Raw genomic sequence first — 14,703 nt, 5'->3', positions numbered from 1 at the left:
ATGCTCGTTCGCAGTATCCTCGCCGTCCTCGGCGCGACCGCCTTGGCCGCCGCCGCGAGCCCTAAGGCTCCGGCCGTCACACCCTTCCTCACCACCTCCGGCAGCGGCGTCCCGACGACCCTTGTCCCCGTCCCGCTACCAGCCACAATATCCTCAACGGCGGCGCTAGCACTATCCAAAAACTTGACGTACTCGACGGCGGCTCCAGCACTGCCCCAAAACTCGGCGTCCTCGGCACTTAACAAGACAGTCACCTCCACGATCGCCGCCACGAGGACCGTCACTCTGCGGCCGGTCAAGACCACGTCGTACCAGGCCTGCGGCGGCTTCCGCGCGACGCCGACGCCGTGCCCGGCCAGCTTCGAGTGCATCAAGAACCCGTTCGATGGCGGGTGCGGGCCGGCGTGCGACGGACCGGGCATCTGCGTGGTGCCGATCAAGTGCGGCGGGTTCCCGGGTACCAAGTGCCCGGATGGCAAGATTTGCGTGGACGACCCGAGAGACGATTGCATTCCGGGAAAGGGCGGCGCCGACTGCATTGGACTTTGTCTTTAGAAGAAGAGGAGGAGAAGAGTCGGATGTCGGGATATCAATATGGGACGGGCTGGCGTCGTCAACGAACATGTTTCTTTTGTGGTAAGGTTTTTCTTTGTACTTGTTTCCGGGGGACAGCTCTCTGGCGACATTCTCCGGGAGCAAAACAGATCATTAACAAGATTGAAATATCCTGATGTCTTGATGGATGGATGCTGCTTCGTCATTGCCGTGTCCTAACCTATGTCTTGACGTGAAGAAGAGGTAGGGTGGTGGTTCTCGGTCAGCGCCGGTGAAGCATCGGTGAATTGCCGGCTCGGCAGGTTGGGAGGGAAAGCAGGAGCTATGAACCACAGCAATGGTTCTTTCCCTTCCCTGGGCAGCTAGACGATTACTGCTCGTTTTCCTTCTTCTCTGTCGAAGATTCTTCCAATCTTCACATTGTTTGTTTACTAGAAGAATTATGAAGAAAACATCTCTCCAGGCTCTCCACAACCATCCGAGATTCACATTCATCAGCCTCACCTACTGGTCTCCTTCACATTTACAACCCTTTGACACATCCGTAACAGGTATCCATTCACTCTGGCCTACGCTCCCACTACAAAATCCGATTTCCACGTCAACTTCAACTTCGACTTCAAGTTCAACTTCTGGCGATCAGGGGGATAGCCAGTGGCAAGCCCTGTACCTCAACCAATAATGTGCCAACTTATAACAACACGATATATGTGCGACCACCACAGCACTTTTAAAGGCGCATGCCAAAAGGTCCGGTGCAACACCGACGCATTCGGGGACTGCGGAAAAGTGATCAAGGAAGAGTGCTTCGACCCGTATCACTGTAGGCCGCGATGCGTCTACAGAGTGTGGCGCAGGCGCTGGGTCTGCCACAAGTGCAACGGACCAAACCAGAAGGCCTCGCGGTGCGCCATCAAAAGGTGCGGACACATCATTTGTTCCGAGTGCAAACCCTGTGAGTTCCTTCGGGCAGGCTGCAAGCAAGAAAGCGGCACAGGGAGACTGACAGAGCCAAGTGGTTCGTCCCAGGAAAGGCGGTGCAAGGACGACCAAGTACAACGCACTAGAGCACATCAAATGGAGTGGAATAGCCAAGTCTGCTACGCGACTACCACCGGTACCATTATACAACCCTTCTGTTGGTGACTAGGTGTAATCAGAGGCGGAGGGATGCGGGTGGTTTACTCAATATAAGGAATACTCGCTTGGGTTGTGACGGACTTGGAACCAATGGGTGCCCAAAGAAAAGCGATGCCGGACTGGCCTCAGACGGTGAAGGCTTCTATTTGTATAAAGAGTCATTCTCTCTCTCCCTCTTTCAAAGTCTATTGACCAATGCTCTATAGAAAGGAATTCGCGCAGGTGGGTAAAGCAAGAGCTAGAAGAAAAACAACAGGTCATCGTCATCATCATCATTTGCCGCCCGAGAACGACACAACGGCCCACTTGCCGCTCCACGCCCACTTACGCGAGCCCGAGTCGCCGCCGCCACCCTCGGTCGCCAGCAGCTTCTCGTCGTCGCCGGGCTGGAGACCCACGACGACATCGGCCTTGCAGGTGCGGAGCGCCAGGATGTTAAGGCCAGACCCCGGACCGAGGTTCTTCAGAGCTTCGGTGAACGGCGTTGCGGCATCCCAGTCGGCCTGGAGTTATGCCAGTCAGTATGGTTTCGGCAGTGGTGGGGAAGAACGCCACAAGAAGAAAACTGAATTTGATAAAGAAGACCACTTACGTCACCAGTCAACTTGCGGTAGTTGAGGTCTCCCTTGAAGATGACCACCTCGCTTGCCTTGAGATCCTCGTAGAGGTCCTTGGCCTCTTCTGGCAATTGCCAGAAGGGGCCCGGATGCGTCCAGTATCGGTTGGGTCGGAGGATGAGCTGGCCCTCGGCGTGGAACTGGCTCCACTCCTGGAAAAGGAACGACAGGTTGCCCGCGTCCGCCTCCGAGAGCGGCTCGGGGGTCTTTTTCTGGAGCTCCTCCTCCTCCGAGGGGGTCTCGTAGAAGGGCTTGGGGTTGGCGATGGCGCCGAGCAGCTGGGCAAAGTCGCCCGGCAGCACGTCCGAGACGAACCACGGGATCGACTTGGGATGCAGGACGACGTGCGTCGCCAGGCCGGCCGAGAGCAGGTAGCCGGCGAGAATGAGGTCGACGTAGAGCTCGAAGCCGGCGTTGTCGAGGACGATGTCGATGCGGCGCTCTTTCTTGCCCTCGGCCTTGGCCTTCTTGAGCAGCTCGTAGACGGCGGGGAGGTCGTTGACGACGATGTTCTTCTCCGACGCCTTGCGGGCCTCGGAGCCCTGCAGCTTCTGGATGTCCTCGTACGTCAGGCTCGTCAGCAGAGACAGGTCCGTCGCGTTGCCCCACAAACAGATCTCGCACATCTCGGCGAAGAGGATCTTCTCGGCCTCGTCGTCCTGGGCGGTGCCCTTGTTCGCCCGCAGCTGCTCCACCAGCTCCTTGTACTTGGAGGCCAGCTCCAGCACGGCGGGGCGAGAGGATCGGAAGGTGCTGATCTTCTGGCGGGCGAAGACGTCGTAGTTCTTCCAGTGTGTGGATTGGGCAAAGTAAGTGGCGATGCGTCTATCAGTCACTCCATCAGCACCGCGTCTTTGCCGACGGGCATTCGGTTCGGCGCCCAGCTGTGAAACACTCACCTGAACAGGTAGCATTCGCAGTAGAGCCAGGGAATATTGAGCCATGAAGGTGAGCCGAGCTTCTTCAGCTCCTCGTTGTAGATGCTAACGTCGGGGTATCCATCGTCCTCGATCGGTCTGGTACGGTCGAGTTAACAAGGTCTGCTGCGAGTGAAAAGGGGGGATAGGCAGATCGGTCATACGTCAACGGTCGGTCGTGTTGGACCTCGTACTTGAGGCGGGCAATCTTCTCGATGATCTTCTTGCCATCGGCCTCCTTCTCGGCGTCCTTGGTCTGCGAGACGGACCGGTAAAGATCGTCGATGGCTTGGGTCTGTGACACGAGACGTCAGCTCGAACATGGCAGCATGGACACAAGGAAGCGAGGGATGGGGGTAGAGAACGAACGATGATGACAGGCCAGCGCTCGCGAGCGGTGACCCAGCCAAAGGACCGCTTGTCGCCGGTTGAGTAGGGAGCTGCCGTGACACGTTAGGTTTCCTTGTACAGCTGGGGAGTTGGCAAAGGGAGTGTATGGTACCAGGCATCTTGAACTGTGTATGGGTATGTGGAGATCAGGTCGAATACGGGATGTGTTGGGAGAGGGAAATGCAGAGATATTATAGCTGTAGAAAAGATTGTTACAAGCTGATGAGTCTCAGACGGCGTAGTATCGGCCAAACACGACCAAGGCTTCATGGAATGGACCACCTTCAGCGGATTTCTGCTACAAAAAAGCAGCTATACCCCCGCTCTCTCCCGCCCGCGGCTGGCTGGTGGGGCAGCACCGCGGGGCACATCCCCGGTAGCGGCATACTATACCCGAATTGGCGCAAGCTCCTCGTTTCGGATAGCTATATGCACTTAAAAGGGTGACTTTGTTAAGCGGACGGGAATACTGTTGCAATTGACCAATCACCGCCCAGTATGTCTCTTCACCTTCCTTCACCTTCCTCACAATTCATCTCCACCATCTCCTCTCTATCCTTGGGATATCGGCAGACCACGTAAAAAAGAAGAAGAAAAAAACCACCGCTACAGCACTGTCTCGGACGTCATATTCTCGAACTATCCCGCGTCTTCTCAAATTATTCCCTCATCCTCCATTTTTCTTGCAGGTCCCAAACACACACCACCCATAACCCGTACGGCAATACCGCCACACGTGCCATTGTTTGGCCTGTGCGCCTGATTGGAGACTGCCGCGACGGTTTCACGACGACATCCCATGCTATTGGGAAGGGGTTCTTTTCGCGGCTTGAAAGATAAGCGTGCCCGAGTTTGGAAAACTTTCCCGATCCTTCTCCCAGCCAGCCAGCCAGCTAGCTTGATTCACTTGTCGTTGCCATTCATCACCTCAGATCCGCCGAGTATTTGTCGACCCAAGAACGCGCGGCGTGGCACAGAACCGACCAGCAGCATCTCCTCCTCGGCTAAGATAGGAGCTTCAGCCACAACTTCGATTACCAGTATTACAATCCACAGTTCCCTCACCAATGTACACTAATGTAGGTTCGAGCCACTACGAACCAACGACTTGCGGGTCTCCATGATCTACATGGTTCATCATGAACATTCTGCAACCCGGGAGGCACTTTACGACGAGCCATGTCCTACATGAAGTTCTAGAGACTCTGAGCCACGACCCGGCATGTCATCAATAATCGACATTTGTCCAGGTCCTGACGGGAGAGCATCCGATAAGTGTGCTATTGACCTGCAGGTGAAACCTTTTGGGCCACAATGACATGTGCCAATTCGGCACGCTTGCCACCAGTATCCTTGACCATACTTTCGACAACCCAGGGCCACAGTTCACCACCTGCCAAGAGCATCACGCATGAAGTTGGATTGTTGTTATTGTTGTTGTTATATTTAACGCCTAGTACGTTCCTAAAAAGGACAAAGGGCGCCTAGGGTAACTATCTTAGGGTCTATAATACAGAGAATAATCTTAGCCTAACCTTCTATAGTCTAGCTAGTATATCTATCTTATAAATCCTTAATAACTATACCTAGGAGTTTTAAACTAAATACTATTATTACTATTAAGTGCCTAAGGGCTCTTTAGCTTCTAGGTGCTATGCAATATGCCTCTTTTTTCTTTACAGTCTAATAAAGGGATTCTATATACTTAGTTATATAGTGCTATTTACATATCCTTATCTATAGCAGTAGGCTAACCCTCTACACTTATGTTAAGTTCTTCCCTTATAGTAGGGAAAAAAGAAGAAGAAAAGGGGACAAAAGAGAGAGAAGAGAAAGTGTAGTAGGGGGGGAGAGTAATAAGGAGGGGCTAAGGCTTTATTATAGTGTAAAGTATTATAAGTATATAGACCTTATATATAAGACACTACTATCTAGACTATACTATAGTCTAGAGGGTATTTTTTTTTAAACGTACTAGAAGAAAGTTATCTTATAATAAAGCTATGTCTCCTTATTATAGTCTAGTGTGTTAGTATATAAGCCGCACTAGTGTTAGTATTACCTTTACTATACGTAGCGCTGTGTGCTAGAGGGCCTCTTTATTCTAGACTAACTAGTAAGTTATACTAGCGTAGGGTTTTCTTACGTTATACGCTTAAGACAGAGAGTACTAGGGGGCCTATTTACTATAGTAAGAGGTATAGTAATAAAGTAAGTATATATTTATTATTAGGGGCAGATCTAAGTAAAGAAGTATATCTTATAAATATTCTATATAAACCTCTTATACTTATAAGAGAAGGTGTTAATAATATAGCTAGATATATTAAACTAAGGAGTGTTAATTTTATACTATATTTTTTAGTAAAGCAGTAGGTATAATAGGGTTTTTAGTTAGCTATATAAGTATTCTAACCTAGCTTCTAGGTAGTTAAATCTCTAATAGTATTAGGTAAAGTCCTTATATCCTAACCTAGCTATAATAAGCTAGTAAAGTTTTATATATAATAGGTTAATAAGTTTATATATTAGCTTAAGCTTTATGTTAAGGTCTAGCTAGTAGTAACTTTTTAGTCTGTTTTCTTACTACTATTAGCTAAAATTAGCCCTAATATAGGCCTTAATCCTCCTTTTTACTACTAAGTATATAGGGGGCTAAGTATATAGGTCTACTAGGGATATCTTTACTTCCCTTTTTACTAGACTATCTATAACGTTATTCCCTTTTACTCCTAGATATTTAGGTACCTATTATACCCTAATATTCTTACTACTTATAGTAGCTATATTTATAAAGTCTAAGAACGCCTCCTATAAGGAGGTAGTAAGTAAGCTGTTAAGGCTATAGATAACTACTAAGTTATCTAGGCAGATAGTAATCCTATTAATATTAAGCTCCTTTATATACACTAGCGCTGCTTAGAGTCCTACCCTAGCTCCTTTAGCTTTTATATTATAGACCTTAGTATTTAGTAGCCTTCTTTATCCTGAGAGCTGTTTCCTAGTCCTATAGTAGACTGTATATCTATAGCCTATTTTATTAGGTTTAACCTATAAGCTATTAGTATATACTATAATATAGTTACTAGGCTAGCCTAGTATTTACGCCTTATAGTCCCTTACTACCTACTTCTTGTCTACTATATTTATTACTTAGTAGTTAGATATCTAGTTATAGGTCTAGAACTATAGTTTTAGTTAAGGGAAGTTTAAGGTAGCCTTTACTACCTTAATAAGTGTTATTAGCTATACTAGTATACCTTTTTAGTTATATTTCTTAGCCCCTTAGATTCTCTATACTAAGGGGTAGCTAGCGTCTAACTTACCTAGCCTTAGGCTATACTTAAGTTAAGACGCTTCTAGCAGCTAAGCTGCTAGGGGGGTGCTTAATTCCCTTAGCAGGACTAAGATAGGTATAGTCTGCTACACTAGGAGGTAGCCTTTAATTACCTTATTAATTACCTTTTATATCTTATTAATTTAATATAATAAGCTATAGTTAACCCTAAGGTGCTACCTATTCTTTATCTTAAGGCCTAGTCTGCTATCCCTTAGGTACTAAATCTTAGAGGTATATAGTGCCTTTAGGATAACTATTATATATATAGCCCTCTATATTAGCGCTAGGGGGGCCCCTTAGTAGACCTAGTTAAGCCTTAAGATATGTCTAGCTATTATATATACTATAGCTATATACTTCTTAATATATATCTTAAAGTTAAGTATATAGTCTAAGTAGACGCTAAGCTACTTTATTATTTTACTAAAGTGTATTACTATCTTATTATATATAACTAGAAGGCTAGTAGTATTATAGTGCCTTAAGAAATATATAAGCTTAGTTTTCTTTATATTAAATAAGATCTTATTCTATTTCCCTTACTTAGTAGTTTTATCTAAGATCTTTTATACCTAGTCCTTACTGTCTTCCTTAGTGTTACTAACGTATAGTATTATATAGTTATTTATATAGCTAAATTAGGTAGCTATTAGTCTAAAGTAGTATAGTAGTTTAATATAGTAGAAGTAAAGAATTAGTAATACTAAGGATCCTTATAAGAGGCTGTAGTATAGTAACAAGATTAGTGTTATATATCCTTTATATCTAATCCTTACTTACCTCTTATTAGTAAAAAAGTAGGTCTATTATATAAGGCTATATAGCTAGCCTTATTCCTATATTATCCTAACTAGGCGGCTATTATTAATAGTATTAAAGGCGCCCTTAATATCTATTATTACTAAGGTGTAGCACCTCTATTAGTCTAGCGCTATCTTAATATTATATACTAGGGCTACTATAATATCTATAGCTAATTATTTTAGGAGGGCCCTTACTACCTAGGGGTAGAGGATCCTTAATTCTATATATTTCTTAGCTATCCTTTAGGCTATTAGCTGCTTTAGGCCCTTACTTATTATTAAGAAGAGGGAGATTAGGCGCTACCCCCCTAAGGTGCTAATATCCTAATTTAGCTTAGGGATTATTACTATCTTTATATCTCTAAACACTAGGGGGTAGTGCCCTAGGTATAAGCAGGCCTTAAATAGCTGCCTAGTGTAGTTATAGATATATAGCTACGCTACACAGAGGAGTGTAATAGTGATCCTATTAACCCCTAGTGTTATATTACTAGCCCTAAGTAGGGCTAATTCTACCTCTACTAAGGGTATTACGTTATCTTAGTTAATAGTCCTCCTTAAGACTATTAGTATTAGGGGATTAATATTTATCTTTATGTTAAACCTTTTTAAGAGGTATTTTTATAAAGTGTTAGCTTTCTTAATAGGCGTAGTAATTACCTTATTACTATCCTATAGAGGGGGCGCCTAGAACTAACTACTAGGCTTATACTATCCTATAATATAGTATATCTCTCTATCTAACTGTATCTTATTAATCTAGTCTGTCTAGTATCTTGCCTTTACTCTCTAGACTATATCCTAGAGGGTTTTTATAGCAGCATCCTAATCTTTAGCCTCCCTACTCCTTTATGCCTGTCTGTATTATCTCCTAGCCTCTAAGCACTTTATAGTCTACTAGGCTGCTAAGTTAGCTTTAATCTATGTCCTGCTGGCTATTTAGGCAGCTCCCTGTAGTAGCTCTGTAAGCGCTAGGGCTACCTTGTCTAGGGTAAGTAGGTTATCCATTTCTTCTAGTAGTGTCCACGCTTACTCTATTACTTTAGTAGTAAAGAGCGTAATTAAGTCCAGTGTGTTAATAATAACCCTCTCTCTGTCCTTAGGCGGCGTACTGTTGCGCTAGGGAATAACTGTTACCAGTGTCGCATGAAGTTGGAGTGTCTATCAATCATCACGGTCCACTTGGCAATCACTGCGAGCCCTGACATCGCCAGAGCCCGGTGTTTTCAATTGTCAAGTAGAACACAGCTGAAAGATGAGGCGACACTCTTTGGCTGGGATGAAAAAGCTTGTGAAGCGGGCAGATGAGGCGGCCTTGCCGACTGGCTAATTCTCACCTGCCAAACTTTCTTCCGACGCCCTACGACGGACACTGAATCAGCACATTGCTGCTTGCTCGGCGATTAATGCTGGACTGGGTTTTTGACTCTGGCATCCAATTGATTCGTCTCAGAAAGAATCTATTTTCTCTTCGAGTGGAAGAGCCAACTGGTCGACGAACAAATACCGCCTCGTTCCGAAAAGAAAGCTTGAGCTACTTGGTTTACTCGGACTAAGTGAGTTTTATGCAGAAAATCTCAACAGCATCAACAATGCTGTCTCCAACAGTCAGTGACATAAAGCCGTTGATCTCTAGAACAATAGTCCAACCTTGCTGCCTGATAGCGAGGAGACGGATCGCAACACCCAAGCCTGTGCTGAGTCGAGCAAAAAAGAATGCACAGATAAACGACATGTTGCAAGACAAGGATCTCGTCACATGCTACATATATATACCAGCAATTTCAGCGCCGACTGATACAAGTTTTCTGATCATGATTAATATTTGCAGGGCAGCGGCCGAAAGCGGACATGCGACAGTCCATTGGTGTTGTGGTATTCGTCACCAGTGGTGACTCACCAAACACCGGCGGTAGGACCACTGCTGCAAACTTGGGACCGGGGCCTGAGTCGCGGAACTGCTTTTGCATTTCCGGTATTATCGGCGAGTGGGCGGTAAGTCTACAAGACCCCCCTGCAAAAGCCAAACGAGACCCATTTCCGATGGCACCAGGACAGGACATGACAAAATTCCTCAAGTAACGGGACCGTTGGACCACGGGAACAGACAAATCCTTCCGCAAAGAGCCATGTTGCTCGTTCCCCACGGCCGGCTAGACTGCTTGCGAAACCGACGGATTATGCATTGGTGTATCCGTACTGCGCCCAGCATAAACCTGTGGAGCAGGTGGCCCAAGTCACAACGTTTGACGTTTGACAGGTAATACTTCAGTATACGCCAGGCAGCTCTTGCCGGCAGCAGCTCGATGCCCGGCAACGGCCCGATAATGCGCAAACCTTTCCCGTGCTCCGGGAACCGGCGAAGAACTCCCCCGCAGGATGAGGACTGAGTACACGATGAGGGCGGTACTTCTGACTTCGGGTCAAGCATCAACCGAAATACCATGGCTTTTGGTTTCCCAATGTTTGAGCTCGATGCGCGCCCAAAAACGTCATTCTGGAACCATCAAACAATAGGCTCGGTTGGGTAATAGCGCAGTCGTCGTCTCGTTGCCAAGGTCGCAACTGATTTCGGCGTGCCATCAAAGCTTTTCGTCTTAATAAGAAATATCTTGGCTCCTCGAGAAGCTTTTTGTTCCGGAACATCAGAACAACGTGGCGACCAGGTTAAAGGGCCTCTAAGTTCAATGGCCGATCATCTGCGGGTAAGTTGACATTCGGCGGCCTCTCCTCGGTGCCATTGCCAAACGACGGAGGATTCCCCTCACAACTTTCTTTACCGAAGCCTGGCCCAGCGGGATCCCCAGAGAAGCCAAAATCCCCACGGTTCAAATCCCCATGGGCACACCAGCTGACTCCATTAGTCATGGACATGTTCGCGTACCGCTATTCGGTGGAGTGGTCACCACTCATACGGCGGTCCACCACTCGGCCAACTTCCGCTTCGAGCACTAGCTCCTTGCATCTTTCCCCACGTTGCACGACTTTACGACACTCATCATCAATAGCAGCAGGCAAAGGATCAAATGAAAATTTCACTGCAGCCCGCTGCGGGGGCGGACCAAAATCGGGTGATGTATCAAATTCTCACAGCCTGGAGAAATGGCGGGGTATGACCTCGCGTAGCCTATACATGGTACGAAGATGCGAGTTCCGGAGGACCATATTCTTGGCCAGTAAGCTAGGACGGACCATCCAACGCTTTCAACCGGTTCTGGCAAGGACAGCCGCCGTGAGAAATAGTCAGATGTGGTTTGGCGACATGAAAACAAAATGGCAAAGATACGTTACGGTCATGTGGTCGAACGAAAGAACGGAGGGTACACACGAGCCGTCCACGAAAACCCCCAGAGCTACCAGAAGTGCACGGCAAACGCCACGCGACCCAGGAACATGGATCCCATCTCACCCAGCCTCGCAGTTCTGTCAAAACAAAGTCTCATCAAAGCTTGACACGTGCCGTCCCAATCAGGCAAAAACCGCCCCCATCGTCGACGGACGCCTCCCCGGTCAACGTCCCGGGAAGGCAACCCTTAGCGTCGGTTCTGCAGCTTTAAGTACCGATGTCCCAGCCCACGGGGCGAGATGATCGTCTTGTACTCTCGGGTTTCATTCCGGCCGAGTATTTGTTTCGTCAAACAAGGACGAGGTCCTGCCTTCTGTTGTCTGATTAGTCGTTGTCCGAAAGCAAGCCGCCATTGTCATCACCATGGCCGTCGAAGCGGAAACCGCCGCCGAGGCGCGCACGAGACTTGCGTTCCAAAACCGATGGAAGACCCTGGCGAACAACCCAAAGATCCTCGTTATTGCTCTTTTTGCTTCGTAAGTTGGATGTTCGGAAAGTCATCATAGCGAGCACCTAGCTGACTGCTTTCAAACCAGGATCGGAGGCCTTGAATATGGTTTTCAACAAGGAGTCTTGGGCCAGTCCCTTGTCATGACACGCTTCACGGACAACTTCCCATCCGTCGTCAAGTCATCCAGCGCCACCGGTTGGTTGACTTCTGTCCTTCAGCTGGGAGGTATTCTTGGCTCTCTCACCGCCGGCGTCTTTGGCGAGGTCTTCTCCCGCAAGTACACCATGTTCTCAGCCTGCATCTGGGTCATCCTCGGAAGTTACCTGTACACTGGAGCGAGCTACCACAAGCCGGAGCTTCTCTATGCCGGTCGCTTCTTTACCGGCCTCGGTGTCGGCACTTTCAGTGGTGTTGCGTAAGTGTCTTGGCTTCGACGCATCGGTATACAGCACGGCCCCCAATGTACAGAATGTTGACTTACATATAGCCCCCTCTATAACGCGGAGCTCGCCGCCCCCGAGATGCGTGGCCTCATGGTTTCTTTCTACCAGTTCGCTACCATCCTAGGCATCATGTTGAGCTTCTGGGTCGGCTACGGCAGCAACTACATCGGCGGCATTGGCGAAGGCCAGTCGGACCTCGCCTGGAGACTCCCATCCTACATTCAGGGTATTCCCGCCATCTTGTTAGCCCTCGGAATCTGGTGGCTCCCCTTCTCGCCTCGCTGGCTAGTGAAGCAGGGCCGAGACGAGGAAGCCGTCAAGACCATTGCCTACCTCCGCAAGCTCCCTGAGGAAAACGACCTCGTCCAGGTGGAGTTCAAGGAGATCAAAGCCGAGGCTCTTTTTGAGCAGCGCGCTTTCCAAAAGGCTTTCCCTCAACTGGCCGAGAAGGAGGAAACCAGCGTGTGGATGCGCGAGGTTGCGCAGTACTGGCGTATTGTCCGCGAATGGTCCCATTTTAAGCGTGTTGCTACTGCGTGAGTTCTACATTACCTTTTACCAACCGTACTGCTGCAAACTCCCTTATTCCTTGTACCCTAGTAACCCTAAAGTTAGACCAGGCTATCATCACCAACCCTAACCCTATATAAGTATACTAACATCAAACTAGTTGGTTAATAATGTTCTTCCAACAGTGGAACTTGAACAGTATGTATATATGAACTGTGTATGGAAGAAGATCCATCCCCCAGGTGGATCTTCTTCACTGGCCTTAAGTAGGCCAGGTGTAGTGAGACATGCATATGCAGGTGCATATGGTGATGCATATGATGATGCATATGGTGATGCTTCTAGGTACAGGTGTATGGAGCCTCCATCTCCAACTCTCCCCCTGGCACCATACTCTTGTGCCTTATTCATCACCTCTGTTTCCAACGTCGCTATCTACCATCCCCATCAACGCGACAAGTTCCTCAAGTCTTTGAGACGCCAACGGCTTCGTCAGGATGTCAGCGATGTTGAACTTGGTATCAACCCGTTGTGTGTCAATATCCCTTGTTTCCATCACTCGTTCTCTTACAAAGTAATATCGGATGTCGATATACTTTGTCCGGTTGTGAAACTCTGGGTTTCTCGTCAGCTTTTTCGCCGCGTCGTTGTCCATGTACAGTAGGACAGTGTCGTATTAGAGTTCGGTCTTTAACGAGTTAATGAAGTTCCGGATCCATACGGCTTCCTTTGCTGCCTCTGCTGCAGCAATGTACTCGGCCTCCGTAGTTAAGATAGAGACAGTCTTCTGCCGTTGTGAAGACCATGAGATTGGTGCTCCCCCCAGCACAAAGATCCATCCCGTGGTTGACCTCGCAGTATCTTCGCATCCAGCGTGGTCACTGTCGGAGAAACCTGCCAGTTCTCGTGCACCCTTTCGGTAAAAGATCCCTCAATTCATGGTGTTCTTGATGTACGCGTAGACGTTGTTTATCGATCGGAGATGCTCAGCACCTGGGTTAGCGTTATACCTTGCGTTCAGGAACGTCGAGAAGGCTATATCTGGTCTTGTCTGTCCAGCCAGGTAGTTGAGAGATCCCGCCTTCCGCTGAAACTCCGTGCGACGAGCCTCGTCAGCCTCATCGTTGTTTTTGCTGAGCGTGATTCCTGGCTGCATAGGAACTTTCCTTCCGTGGCAGGACTCGAGGTTGAACCGGCGTAGTATGTGCTATGCGTAGTTCTTCTGGCTCACGAAGGTACCATCCGCTCGTTGGTCGATCTAAAGACCTAGGTAGTATTGCATAAGTCCCTCGTCTTTCATCTCAAAGGCAGAGCTCAGCATCGCCTTAACTGTGTTGATCCGTTCCCAGGTAGGGCCAATAATGATGCTGTCGTCAACCCATATACCGATAATGACTTGATGTTCCGGATGAGTGAAGACGCAGCTGTCATATGGGCAAACCTCAAAACCCCATTCCATGAGTGTTTCCAAGAACTTACTGTACCAGGCTCTTGGTGCTTGTTTAAGGCCATATAACGCCTTCACAAGCTTCCAAACCTTTCCCAGGGATAAGGTCCAACCCATAGGACTTCTCATATAGACAATCTCACTCAGAGTGCCGTTTAGGAAAGCCGTAACAACATCCATACAGTGAGCTTCCCAACCCAGGATAGCTGCGATTGCAATGAGAATACGGTATGTAGTCGACTTCATCACGGCTGCAAAGGTTTCTTCGTAATCAACTCCTTCTTTCTAAGAAAATCCTCTGGCCACCAGTCTTGCCTTGTGCTTAGCAACCTTGCCGTCCATCCCAATCTTGCGGTTAAAGACCCATCATGATGAAAGCGGTCTTTGCCCCTTAGGTATCTCGTTTTCGTCCACTTCAACGAATGTGCCGTTCTTAACGTGACTCGCCATTTCGCTAGTAATGGCTGCTCAAAACTCATCCGCATCTGGAGCTCGCATTGCCTCCTTATATGTCTCTGGATCTGGCATACAGGAGCCATCTTGGTGTGCCAGTGCAATGTAGTGACTTAGAGCAAACACATCGATATCCCTATCAATCTAGGGCTCGCTCTCATCAGACCAGTCTTCAGAGTCTGTAAGATCTTCTAACCCTCCGTCCATGGTGTCGCTAATAAGCCATTAGGTCAACATAACCTGCCCTTTTCCAAAGGCAGCAATGTCATCATCAACACTTGAATCTCCCAG

General features: G+C 47.9%; 4 protein-coding genes across 4 annotated transcripts; 3 read left to right on the top strand and 1 right to left on the bottom strand.

Moving 5' to 3' along the window:
• Positions 1 to 555, top strand: GLRG_01002 (uncharacterized protein; the record flags this gene model as incomplete). Its single annotated transcript, XM_008091687.1, has 1 exon — positions 1 to 555. The coding sequence occupies one exon, from the start codon at positions 1 to 3 to the stop codon at positions 553 to 555; it is 555 nt and encodes a 184-aa protein (XP_008089878.1).
• An 833-nt stretch (positions 556 to 1,388) lies between these two features.
• GLRG_01001 (uncharacterized protein) lies at positions 1,389 to 1,705 on the top strand (the record flags this gene model as incomplete). Its single annotated transcript, XM_008091686.1, has 2 exons — positions 1,389 to 1,510; positions 1,585 to 1,705. The coding sequence occupies 2 exons, from the start codon at positions 1,389 to 1,391 to the stop codon at positions 1,703 to 1,705; spliced, it is 243 nt and encodes an 80-aa protein (XP_008089877.1).
• Positions 1,706 to 1,967: 262 nt separating this feature from the next.
• Positions 1,968 to 3,738, bottom strand: GLRG_01000 (uncharacterized protein; the record flags this gene model as incomplete). Its single annotated transcript, XM_008091685.1, has 6 exons — positions 1,968 to 2,198; positions 2,288 to 3,137; positions 3,212 to 3,328; positions 3,394 to 3,524; positions 3,599 to 3,669; positions 3,732 to 3,738. 6 exons carry the CDS (start codon positions 3,736 to 3,738, stop codon positions 1,968 to 1,970), a joined length of 1,407 nt encoding a protein of 468 aa, XP_008089876.1.
• Positions 3,739 to 11,471: 7,733 nt separating this feature from the next.
• GLRG_00999 (quinate permease) lies at positions 11,472 to 12,542 on the top strand (the record flags this gene model as incomplete). The annotated part of the gene is made up of 3 exons (XM_008091684.1): positions 11,472 to 11,584; positions 11,645 to 11,974; positions 12,047 to 12,542. The coding sequence occupies 3 exons, from the start codon at positions 11,472 to 11,474 to the stop codon at positions 12,540 to 12,542; spliced, it is 939 nt and encodes a 312-aa protein (XP_008089875.1).
• Between the last annotated feature and the right edge of the window lie 2,161 nt (positions 12,543 to 14,703).

The sequence above is a fragment of the Colletotrichum graminicola genome (assembly GCF_000149035.1).
Source record: "Colletotrichum graminicola M1.001 genomic scaffold supercont1.3, whole genome shotgun sequence".
NCBI lineage: Eukaryota > Fungi > Ascomycota > Sordariomycetes > Glomerellales > Glomerellaceae > Colletotrichum > Colletotrichum graminicola.
The sequence above is the reverse complement of the archived record's forward strand: the minus strand, read 5'-3'. Positions and strand labels throughout refer to the sequence as shown.